The sequence below is a fragment of the Bombina bombina genome, chromosome 4 (assembly GCF_027579735.1).
Source record: "Bombina bombina isolate aBomBom1 chromosome 4, aBomBom1.pri, whole genome shotgun sequence".
Lineage (NCBI taxonomy): Eukaryota > Metazoa > Chordata > Amphibia > Anura > Bombinatoridae > Bombina > Bombina bombina.
The window spans coordinates 1,175,025,944-1,175,039,327 of record NC_069502.1 but is presented as its reverse complement, the minus strand read 5'-3'; the positions used below and the strand labels follow the sequence as shown (position 1 = coordinate 1,175,039,327).

General features: G+C 35.2%; 1 protein-coding gene across 1 annotated transcript in view; it reads right to left on the bottom strand.

Moving 5' to 3' along the window:
• Positions 1–13,384, bottom strand: part of ALK (ALK receptor tyrosine kinase) — a 633,273-nt gene that overhangs the window by 371,072 nt on the left and 248,817 nt on the right. Inside the window, exon 2 of the mRNA XM_053712803.1 lies at positions 8,802–8,933. Within this exon, the coding sequence (XP_053568778.1) occupies positions 8,802–8,933 (132 nt within the window). The remainder of the gene's footprint in view (positions 1–8,801; positions 8,934–13,384) is intronic.

The following is a 13,384-nucleotide window of genomic DNA, read 5'->3' as shown; positions in this document are numbered from 1 at the left end:
TTGAGGATCGAATTACCTTTCAGAATTGTTAAACAATTAAAATATATCGGAATCAATGTAAGCAAGAATCCAGAGGAGTGGTATAAGATCAATTTTTGTAATTTATTCCATAAAATAAGGGCAGATATTAAGAAATGGTCAACGTTACCATTGTCTCTAGCCGTGAAAATCAATCTGATAAAGATGATAACTTTACCAAAACTATTATATATCATGCAGAATTTAGCCTTATTTTTAAAAAATCAGGATATCAAGATCTTGAACGAAATGCTTAGAAATTTTTTCTGGGGTACAGGTAAGCCCAGGCTCTCATTATATAGACTTTCACAGCTCAAGGAATATGCAGGCTTGGGCCTGTCTGCATTTCAGAAATATAATTTAACTTGTCACATGAAAATTGTTCCAGAATGGTTATTGGAGCTGCCACGGCTATGTATTAAAGAGATTGAACTACCCTATTTTAAACCCTTTGTTTTCAAGGCATTATTACATATAGATGTTAAAGCATGGCCACCTGACCTGAAATATCTTATCACTTTTAGAAATCCTATAATTGCTTGGCAAAGATTCTGTAAAAGTCTAAATGTAGATATTCATAGCTCTAAATTCTTACCTATTAAAGGGAACCCTCTATTCCCCCGGATTTGACTCTATAATATTTTGGATATGGAAATCTAAGGGCCTGGAATTTTTCTCACAATTTATTGATAACGCAACTCTAGCGGTTTGATCCTTTACTGATCTTAAAAATATGTTTAATTTACCAAATTGTGATATGTTTGGCTTCTTTCAAGTAAGGCATCTTTTAAATTCAATTAATTTAGGATCTTTCTTTAAAAATTGGGAAGGAATTTATGCTGGTATTGACCTATTTAAGCAAGGCAGAGCTTCTATCTCAGGTTGGTATAACCTTGTACTAAAAATGGAAGGGGAACAAAAATCTGGAGGATATTGTGCATAAGTGGAATGTTGAGTTCCCAACATTGAATGTCAACATAGTAAGTAAAAGTATACTTAGTGCATGGCGGGCAACACCTCAGTTATCGTGGCGAGAGTCACATATAAAATTGATTAATAGGACTTATATAACACCATTTCATTTAGGGAAATGGAGAAATAACTCTGAGTATAAGTGTTCTAGATGTAGCTCTCCGCTAGCTGATTTAATTAACTGTCTTTGGGATTGCCCGAAAGTAAGAGTTTTTTGGGGCAAAATTATATATTGGCTATCCAAGATATTGAAGTGAATAATTGTTTTTAGCAAGGAAGAGATACTTTTTCTCAGAGATGAAGCCTGTGAAAGGGAGGAGTCTGTATTTATCAACTTTGCTATAATGAATGCACAAAATATAATCTTTTCCTCATGGAAAGATAAAAACAGCCCAAAGTTTACTCTTTTTTTGAAAAATGTGCAGAACAAAGCAATTTTAGAGCAATTTGAAATAAATAGTGCAGTTGAGAAAGAGATACAGGATTATTTTCTAAAATGTGTAGCTTCATTATTCAACTTGTATTCAATTACAATATATTAGAACTTTTGAATCCCCTATTACTGTTCAAAATATGTGTTTGTTTGTCTGTTTGCCTCTTTTGTTTATGTGTCCTATTAGAAAAACTTCAACAATGTGATTTAGAAATATAGAGTATATTTAAGGTACTATCTCTATTTAATTGGATAAATTCTATTCTCTCTAGTACCTGGTAAATTCCTTGTTTTAAACACCCTGTGTGGTGTTTCAGTTGTAGGATTTGGCATGTAATGAGCATGTAATGTATTTTATCTTTTTCTGTTATTATTCTCTCTATGTGCATTCTTTTTGACATTATCCCATGTTGTTGAAGAAATAAATACAATTTTTTTAAAAAAATATGTGGAGTGTCTTGTTTTTAATATGATTGGGGACTCACATTCTAATTGGTTTTAACATATGCATCTTTATTCACTTTTATTTCTGAATATTTTTTTCACTACATTATACTCACTCTATTTGTGATATGCATTCTTGATGTTTCTTTACATAGAGTGCAGGGACACTGTATCTTTTTGGTTTAATATTTGATTGGGCTCTAGTTACTGGAGGGAACCCTTGTCCTGTGCATTCAGCATATACATTTATTATATATTGTATTAATTCTTATTGAGCATATTATTTACTGTAGGGTGCTATCCTTGATGTAAAATTGTGTGTAATATGTGCTCCAGTTGGGATTTAGCATCTTTTTTCCTTTTTCATTATGGCATTCCTTAATCAATCACAAGAAGCACCAAAATTATGCTTACTCTGGTAATTATTGATAAATCAAAATACTTAGCTGAGGTATATGGTCAATTAGATACTGTTGAAACTGAGAAAAAAAATACTCTTAATCCAAAAGAGAAGTTCCAAATTCATCTAAAGACCATAATGAGGGGCATTGGAGGATTGTATTATTACTAAAGACAAGCAGATTTTCTAACACAAAGAGATTCAGTACTACCTGTATTTTATTGTTTACCAAAAAATACATAATTATTTAGAAAACCCACCAGCAGGAACCCAAGCAGGAATTCCATATTTCAGCCTGTATCTATTTTTCTTGATAAATTATTATGCCCCCTTTTGGATAATGTCCCCTCTTATTTGGAAGATACATTGGATTTCCTAAGAAATATTGAGAGCCTGCAAATCCCAGACAATTCCTTTTTAGTTACTTTGTACATCAAGGGGTCAATTTATCAAGCTCTGTATGGAGCTTGATGCCTCATGCTTGCCGGAGACAGAAGTTATGAAGACCACTGCTCCATAACCTGTCCACCTGCTCTAAGGCAGCGGACAGAAATCAACCCGATCAAATACGATTGGGTTGATTGACACTCCCTACTAGCAGCCGGTAGGCCACGAATCTGCAGGGGGGCAGTATTGCACCAGCAGTTCACAAGAACTGTTGGTGTAATGATTAATGCCGACAGCATATGCTGTTGGCATTTGTCGATGTGCAGCGGACATGATACGCTACATCATATCATGTCCGTCCGCACAATAATAAATTGACCCCTAAGAATTTATATACCTCTATTCCTCATAAAGTAGGATTACAATGTATCCGGGACTATCTGGACTATGGGAGACTCTATTCCCCTAGAGAGTGTATGTTTACTTTGGATCTATTAGAAACAGTGTTTTTTATATTTTTTTAGGTTTCTTTTTATTTACAGGTTAAAGACATGGCTATAGGGGCCAACATGGCCCCCAATTATGTGACTTTGTATGTACACAATTTTAAACACAAAATTCTTTATACTTATTCAGTTTTTAAGATCTACTGTAGATTTTGGAAGCAATATGTCGATGATGTGTTTATGATATGGACAGGGAACCAACAGTCCTTAATTGATATTTTTTTATGAAATTAAATACATTTGATATAAATCTCCAATTTACAATTAATTATTATCCCAATTCACATTGATTTTTGGACACAATGATAACAGTCCATGAAAATAGTTTGTTAATTGATGTTTTCAGAAAACCAACTGATAGGAATAACCTATTGGAATTTTCTAGCTTTCATGCCCCTCAAGCTCTGAAAAGTTTTCTTTTTGGTTAATTACTTAGGGCAAAAAGAATTGATGAGACTAAATTAAACCAACAATTTAATTGATTTCTTTAAGAGATTTGAAACTAGAGGATATCCCCCGATGCTGCTTGAAGAGCACAAACATAGAGTAGATCAAATATCATGGCCAGAACTTTTAAGGACTAAAAAAAAGAAAAGAACACTTTGGAGACAATTAATTTTGTCATATAATATGGTTACCATGTTGGACCCCTCAAGAGAATCTTGAAAATACATTGGTCAATACATTCTGGGGATAGGATACTGGCTAACACCTTCAAGAACTTCTCCCTTTTTTCATATAAGAGAAATCAGACTTTACATGACAAATTAGTGAAAGCAGATGCTGGCTCATGTACAAGAGGGGAGGAACTGGATAGGGAGACAATAACAGTTACACATCCAAGATCAGGTAAATGTTTTCCAATAAAGGGACACTACACATGTGACTCCCAATATGTTTTTTATGTGATCAAGTGCCCATGTGGCCTAGCTTATGTAGGAGATACTAATACATGTATAAAACATAGGAATTAGCAACCTTAAACAGTTATAGGTAACTGGATCCCCATGCCCCAGTGGCCTATCACTTTACTTTACTTGGACATAATAAAAGTCAACTGAAATTTCAGTTTGTGGAAAAATTAGACATTATGATCCCTCATGTGAGGATATGATCTATCCTGTAGGGTTAGCTCATTTATATCTTCTATGTTTCTACTTTTCTAAATGTACTCGGAATTATATTCACCCATTTATTAAAAGATGTTGTATTGCATTTATTTTACATGAACAATTATCATAATGAAGTATATGTAACTATAATTTTTTAAGGGATTTGAAAACATATGTACCAATGCACCCAAAGATGTCACATAGTATTGTGCATACAATATAAACAATGGACATAAGGTTAACGCATGTGACTGTATGCGGCAATACATTCTTGGACTATTCTAATAAAGTGACATGTATATTCCTCTACCGATCAGTAGATGGCACTAGAATTGAGGGGACTATCATTAAATAATAGAGTAGCATCTCACACGAATCAGGCCCAGTTAAAGGGTGGAGCCCGAAATGAGCATATTTTGGTATGACGTCAGACGCCAACTTGGTGGATTCAAGTGTCTATTAGCTCACCCGGAGACTGAACTTTGGAAGTGGCCAATAGTACCTGAAAGAAGGAGGGTCTTCCCAGCTTATGCGCATTACCAATCACAAATCATGGGTGAGAACGCTCCATGAGCTGACACTGCTTATAATTGATGTCTACGCTACATTGAAGTTTGAATCTGGTGGAGCTTATCCTAAAGTGTCGGTTCATCATTGCATTCCATCAGATCATGTTACATATTTTCACAATACGTGGCTTATTTGTTTGACTGCTCTTTTTGACCACTTGCTATAGGCTGCTTGGATTACATTGCTTGCTTTGTCTTGCATTATCAGAGCCTTTGAGATTCATCAAGCTTGGAATAAAAGAGTGACATATATGCACTTATATCAATATCTTACATTACAAGACACTGGGAATTACCAAGTTTTGGCATATACAGGAGTCAACATTTACCTTGCTTTGCTGCCAATATGCTTACTGCTTTCATGCATGCATAACCACTTATGAAAAGCTCCTAATATGTGGACTGACGTCTTGTTTTTAATATAACTGGGGACTCCCAGTCTAATTGGTTTTAACATTTGCATCTTTATTCACTTGTATTTATGAATAAATATTTTTTCCCCACTATGTTATAATCACTCTTGATATGTTTCTTTACATAGAGTGTTGGGCACTGTATCTTTTTGGCTTAATATTTGATTGGGATCTAGTTACTGGAGGGAACCCTTGTCCTGTGCATTCAGCATATATATTTATTATATATTGCATTAATTCTAATTGAATATATTATTTACTGTAGGGTGCTAGCCTTGATGTAAAATAATATATATATATATATATATATATATATATATATATATATATATACATGCATGTATGTGTAAAAATGTATGTGCACCCACACACATATGTACATATATATGTATACAACCCCAATTCCGATAAAGTTGGAACAGTATGGGAAATGCAACAAAACAAACAAAAGAGTCATTTAAAAATTCAATTCACCCTGTAGTATATTGAAAACACATTATTAACATATTATTTGATGTTTTACTTTGTGAATTGAATGTATTTGTAAAAAATATCCACTCGTTTCAAATCCGATGACTGCAACACATTCCAACTCACTTTCTCCTTTGGAGATATCCCTTTATTTATGCTTACTCCTTTAATTGCTGTGATCAACTGTAACTTTGTGAAGGAATTTAAGCTATATCTTTCCAATAAAAGGAATTTAAAAAAAACAAAAAAAAACAACAACATAGGGCCCTATTTAATAAAGCCCATATGGACAATGTTCATCCCACGCGAACGTGTTCGCCTGGGATCACTTATGCAATGCTTCCCCCTTCTCAGGCTAATCCAATGGCTATCAATCACCATGGTCGAATGTGTCCGGGGTGATTTTAATACTGGCACAAAAGCTTGGAAGCAGTGGTCTGATGACAGCTGTTTCCTAACTATTTTCTGCAGGTTCCCTCGCGCATTCGCAGCTTGATAAATGTAGCCCTTAACCTGTAATTATTTGTTTCACCAGTATGGTATTTGTTTTTGACAAATTAATGACCAGATTATATATAAAAAAAATATATTTGTTGATTCTGTTCCTTAATTATAAGGAATACAATGGCATATGACTTCCTTTATCAACCAGCAAGCTTTTCTCCAAATTGTGCCCTTATTCTTAGTTCCTAAATGAAAATAAACAGAACTCTTTAATATCCATTTAGTTTAGACCCTTTGGCTACCAAAGACAGCTGAAATGTATAGTTATGCAATATGCCTTCTCTAGCTACTAAGTGGTTAATCTGATCTGTGGCAACAAAGTGCAATTCTCTGAAAGACAAAAGCAGGCGGCGCAGAGTGGTTATCGCTGCCCACTTCACATAGGGACCCATCTGTCTTATTTATGTTTTGTCTGTAAACAGCAAAGTAATAAAGCTCATTATGTAATGATACAAACGCCTACAGCATGATCCCTCCAGACTGTTTTCTTTACAATACGAAGCACAGAAATGACACCCATTAGACAAATGTGTGAGTCAGATTGCGCAATTTTAATGATTCCACTATGAGGCAAATTGAGCAGACTGTGTTCCTTCATCATCACTATAATGCTGTTATATAAAACAACATTACACAATAAATCTGACTCCAACTCCTGTGTAAAGGACAAAATGTACAAAACACATTTATAAACCAAGCGCTAAATGAATGAGAATAGATCAACTAAGAGAAAAGAAAAAGTGAAAGGATTTCTATGGATGGTATCTGTTTAGAAACACCCTAAACCTAGGATTTGGGAGATCAAATTCACCAACTCAAATTAATCCAGGCTCAACAAATTTCTGAGTCGACATGATTAAAGTTTGTTAATTTCTTCCTTCTTATCTTCTTAGAATAATTGTCAATCTGTTTTGCTTTCTCATTTCAGCCATTTACAAATAATGCTTTATATAAATATAAAATACAGCAAACATATTTACACTTTATAACAGCCATGTAGTAGATTTACACTGAAGCCATGTAGTAGATTTACACTGCAGCCATGTAGTAGATTTACACTGCAGCCATGTAGTAGTTTTACACTACAGCCATGTAGTAGATTTACTCTGCAGCCATGTAGTAGATTTACTCTGCAGCCATGTAGTAGATTTACACTGCAGCCATGTAGTAGATTTACTCTGCAGCCATGTAGTAGATTTACTCTGCAGCCATGTAGTAGATTTACTCTGCAGCCATGTAGTAGATTTACACTGCAGCCATGTAGTAGATTTACACTGCAGCCATGTAGTAGATTTACACTGCAGCCATGTAGTAGATTATTGTTTAAAGCAGATCTCCCAACTGTCCCTATTTGATAGGGACAGTCCCTAATTCTGAGTGTTCTCATTGTTCCTCTGAGACAGCTACATGTCCTTATTTGCAGAATTTCCCTTAGCTTTGGCCACAGACCACCCAGACAAAACAAGGGTCTGTGTCACCCTACATTATAACATAAAATATGGAAGAAATATATAATTATGGACATTTAAAATTGATTTATCTGTTTTAGTGAAACAGTTTGGCACACCAATATAAAAAAGGAAATAGTTGACACTTATTAAATGCCTCCTGTTCACAATGATTTAGATACATTTTTCATGTTTGGTTCAGTAATAAACCATAATAACTCTAACCAAATTAATCCCTAAAAAATATAGCTGGTAATCCATCTCTGCTGGACCACTAGACCCTGGCTTCGACAACTGATGTAAAGAGGCATTAAGTCTATTTTTACGGGGGGGGGGGGGGGATTTTAAACTACTGAAGGATTCTGGGAAAGCTTTGTATATTATTTTTGTTACAGACCATGATGAAGCTAATATTGTCTAATTCATCATATGCCACCTTGACTTCTGTTGTCTGGCTTCAAGAATTCCTTTTTATGCGTTTAGAACTATCATAATTGTTGTTTCCAGTAAGTTACATTGCAGAATGAACAAGACATGAGTTTATACTATATCATTTTTATATGACTGTCTACACACTGTATTTATTGTTTACTGCACAGCTCATTTAACATTCACAGGAAACATTGCCAGCTGCCTAGTCTACGTCCTTTATTCTCATCACAATTGTAATTATTAGGGTAACACACCATAGCAATTTCATATCATTCAGAAATTTCAATGATTGCAATATTCTAAAACTAAAATGAGCTAAGCTTTACAGTGTAGGACTGCACACTGCTGATAAGACATAAACAAAGGGAATCTACAAATATCTGTCTCTCTCTTTTAAGCCTTTTTAAGTTTATGTACACCTCTCTATCTCTGACAGCTTTTATTCAATGTCTGTCCACAGAGACAACTACCATATAGCATGAAGTATTTCTGAAATGCAAAACCAGGAAGAGTACTTATCTCATATCCAAAAGCAATATTCAGCTTTACTCTGCAGGCAAGCATTTAACATTTTGTCTTCCAGAGAAGGCTACAAGGAATTGTCCAATAAATGTGTTTTAGTCCTCTCTTGTGGTTAAGGGGTTAAAAGGCCATTGTTAAATTGTTAATATCTCACAGAACAAAATACTCACTGCACAGATCCCCTTCATCTTCCTCTCCCTCGCAGTCTTGCATGAAATTGCACACTTGTCTCAATTTGATTGCCCCTCCACGTCTGCAGTTAAATGAACCCTCCAGCATCATTTTCAGTCCAGGAGAGCTTCCTATGAGGAACAAAGGACAATCATGGTATGTAGAGCGGCAGGTGACAAGTGAAGTGGATAGTGCAGTGATAAAAAGTAAGCAGCAGTTAATGTGCCAGGGGAGAGGAAAGATTCTCACACACATCACAAGTATGAACAGTACATTAGGAATGAAGATTCTATCACTGTTTAAAAAGAAAAAAAAAATACAAACTCTTTAAAATGTAATCAAAGGCTAAATGTTAATGACTATTTTACAAAATGTTTTGTTCAAAAAAGCATGTTTCACATTTGATTTTATGAAACTAAATAATACTTTCATATTATTTCATAGTAGTTTGAGCATATCTATCTATCTATCTATCTATCTATCATCAATATAATATATATATATATAACAGGTGGTACATACAGAACCCACAATTTTTCCTTCTTGATTCAGATAGAGAATACAATTTTAAACAACTTTCCAATTTACTTCTATTATCTAATCTGCTTAGTTCTCTTTGTATCCTTCATTGAGAATCATACCTAGGTATGCTGAAGAGCTGAGAGGTAGCTGCTGATTGGTGGCTGCACATATATGCCTCTTGTCATTGACTTACGGTTGTGTTCAGCTGGCTCCCAATAGTGCAATGCTGATCCTTCAACAAACGATACCAAGAGAATGAAGTGAGGTTGATGGGAAGGTGTTTTAAAATCTATGCTCTATCTGGACCACAGACGGAAAATGTTGGGTTTCATGTCCCTTTAACTGGCACTGCAATTATTAATACTCAATGGGGGGTAGTTATCAAGCCGTCAACCTCAAATACGCTGGAATTCCGCAGCGTATTTGTGGCGAGGCTGATTCGCCTTAGTTATCAAGCCCTAGATATTGGCAAAAGTAGAATTTTGTGATGTAAGCTTCGATCCGCCGGACTCAGTCTGACACAGATCGATTCTTACATCACTCCAGATGTTCCGCACAAAAGGGCGGCACAATCTGACTACTTTTGCTAGTGATCAAAAAACTAGCAGGTACGCTCGGCACTTTTCCGGCCCAGCGTACCTGGTTTTCAAACCGCCGCCCTGGAGGCGGCGGATCCCATAGGAATCAATGGGAGTCTGACCATAGCGAAAGTTCATGTTCGCTGCTGCCAGACATCCCATTGATTTCTATGGGAGCTGTCTACACCTAACACCCTAACATGTACCCCGAGTCTAAACACCCCTAATCTGCCCCCCCTACACCGCCGCAGCTAAATAAAGTTATTACCCCCTAAACCACCGCTCCCGGAGCCCACCGCCACTATAATAAACTGATTAACCCCTAAACCGCCGCTCCCGGTCCCCGCCGCAACTATAATATATGTATTAACCCCTAAACCGCCGCTCCCAGACCCCGCAGCCACCTACATGATACCTATTAACTCCTATCCTGCCCCCCCATACCGTCGCCACCTATAATAAATTTATTAACCCCTATCCTGCCCCCCACTAAACCGCCGCCACTGTAATAAAATTATTAACCCCTAAACCTAAGTCTTACCCTAACACCCCCCTAACTTAAATATTAATTAAATAAATCTAAATAATATTTCTCTTATTAAATAAATTAATCCTATTTAAAACTAAATACTTACCTTTAAAATAAACCCGAATATAGCTACAATATAAATAATAATTATATTCTAGCTATCTTAGGATTTATTTTTATTTTACAGGCATCTTTCAATTTATTTTAACTAGGTACAATAGCTATTAAATAGTTATTAACTATTTAATAGCTACCTAGCTAAAATAAAGAGAAATTTACCTGTAAAATAAAAACTAACCTAAGTTACAAATACACCTAACACTACACTATACTTTAATAAATTATTTCTATTTAAAACTAAATACTTACCTGTAAAATAAACCCTAAGATAGCTACAATATAATTAATAATTACATTGTAGCTATTTTAGGATTTATATTTATTTTACAGGTAACTTTGTATTTATTTTAGCTAGTTAGAATAGTTATTAAATAGTTATTAACTATTTAATAACTACCTAGCTAAAATAAATACAAAATTACCTGCAAAATAAATCCTTACAATTAAACCTAATACTACACTATCATTAAATTAATTAAATAAATTACCTACAAATAACTACAATTAAATACAATTAAATAAACTAACTAAAGTACAAAAAATAAAAAAAGCTAAGTTACAAAAAATAAAAAAAATAAGTTACAAACATTTAAAAAATATTACAACAATTTTAAGCTACTTACACCTAATCTAAGCCCCCTAATAAAATAACAAAGCCCCCAAAATAAAAAAATTCCTACCCTATTCTAAATTCAAAAGTTCAAAGCTCTTTTACCTTACCAGCCCTTAAAAGGGCCTTTTGCGGGGCATGCCCCAAAGAATTCAGCTCTTTTGCCTGTAAAAGAAAAATACAACCCCCCAACATTAAAACCCACCACCCACATACTCCTAATCTAACCCAAACCCCCCTTAAAAAAAACTAACACTACCCCCTGAAGATCATCCTATCTTGAGTCGTCTTCAGCCAGCCGACCATCGATGGAACCGAAGAGGAGATCCGGAGCGGCAGAAGTCATCATCCAAGGGGCGCTGAAGAAATCTTCCATCCGATGAATTCATCATCCAGGCGGCGCTGAAGAAGTCTTCCATCCGGGCAATGTCATCTTCCAAGCGGCGTCTTCTATCTTCATCCATCCGGAGCAGAGCCATCTTCAGACGAGCCGACGCGGAGCCATCCTCTTCTTCCCGACGACTACTGACAAATGGATATTCCTTTAAGGGACGTCATCCAAGATGGCGTCCCTTCAATTCCGATTGGCTGATAGGATTCTATCAGCCAATCGGAATTAAGGTAGGAAAAATCTGATTGGCTGATTGAATCAGCCAATCAGATTGAAGTTCACTCCGATTGGCTGATCCAATCAGCCAATCAGATTGAGCTCGCATTCTATTGGCTGTTCCGATCAGCCAATAGTATGCAAGCTCAATCTGATTGGCTGATTGGCTCAGCCAATCAGATTGAACTTCAATCTGATTGGCTGATTCAATCAGCCAATCAGATTTTTCCTACCTTAATTCCGATTGGCTGATAGAATCCTATCAGCCAATCGGAATTGAAGGGACACCATCTTGGATGACGTCCCTTAAAGGAATATCCATTCGTCGGTAGTCGTCGGGAAGAAGAGGATGGCTCCGCGTAGGCTCGTCTGAAGATGGCTCCACTCCGCTCCGGATGGATGAAGATTTAAGACGCCTCTTGGAAGATAACATCGCCTGGATGGAAGACTTCTTCAGCACCGCCTGGATGATGACTTCATCGGATGGAAGATTTCTTCAGCGCCCCTTGGATGATGACTTCTGCCGCTCCGGATCTCCTCTTCGGTTCCATCGATGGTCGGCTGGCTGAAGACGACTCAAGGTAGGATGATCTTCAGGGGGGTAGTGTTAGGTTTTTTTAAGGGGGCTTGGGTTAGATTAGGGGTATGTGGGTGGTGGGTTTTAATGTTGGGGGGGTTGTATTTTTCTTTTACAGGCAAAAGAGCTGAATTCTTTGGGGCATGCCCCGCAAAAGGCCTTTTAAGGGCTGGTAAGGTAAAAGAGCTTTGAACTTTTTAATTTAGAATAGGGTAGGGAATTTTTTTATTTTGGGGGGCTTTGTTATTTTATTAGGGGGCTTAGATTAGGTGTAAGTAGCTTAAAATTGTTGTAATATTTTTTAAATGTTTGTAACTTATTTTTTAATTTTTCGTAACTTAGCTTTTTTTATTTTTTGTACTTTAGTTATTTTATTTAATTGTATTTAATTGTAGTTATTTGTAGGTAATTTATTTAATTTAATGATAGTGTAGTGTTAGGTTTAATTGTAACTTAGGTTAGGATTTATTTTACAGGTAATTTTGTATTTCTTTTAGCTAGGTAGTTATTAAATAGTTAATAACTTTTTAATAACTATTCTAACTAGCTAAAATAAATACAAAGTTACCTGTAAAATAAATATAAATCCTAAAATAGCTACAATGTAATTATTAATTATATTGTAGCTATCTTAGGGTTTATTTTACAGGTAAGTATTTAGTTTTAAATAGAAATAATTTATTAAAGTATAGTGTAGTGTTAGGTGTAATTGTAACTTAGGTTAGTTTTTATTTTACAGGTAAATTTATCTTTATTTTAGCTAGGTAGCTATGAAATAGTTAATAACTATTTAATAGCTATTGTACCTAGTTAAAATAAATTGAAAGATGCCTGTAAAATAAAAATAAATCCTAAGATAGCTACAATATAATTATTATTTATATTGTAGCTATATTGGGGTTTATTTTAAAGGTAAGTATTTAGTTTTAAATAGGATTAATTTATTTAATAAGAGAAATATTATTTAGATTTATTTAATTAATATTTAACTTAGGGGGGTTTTAGGGTTAGTGTTAGACTTAGGTTTAGGGGTTAATAA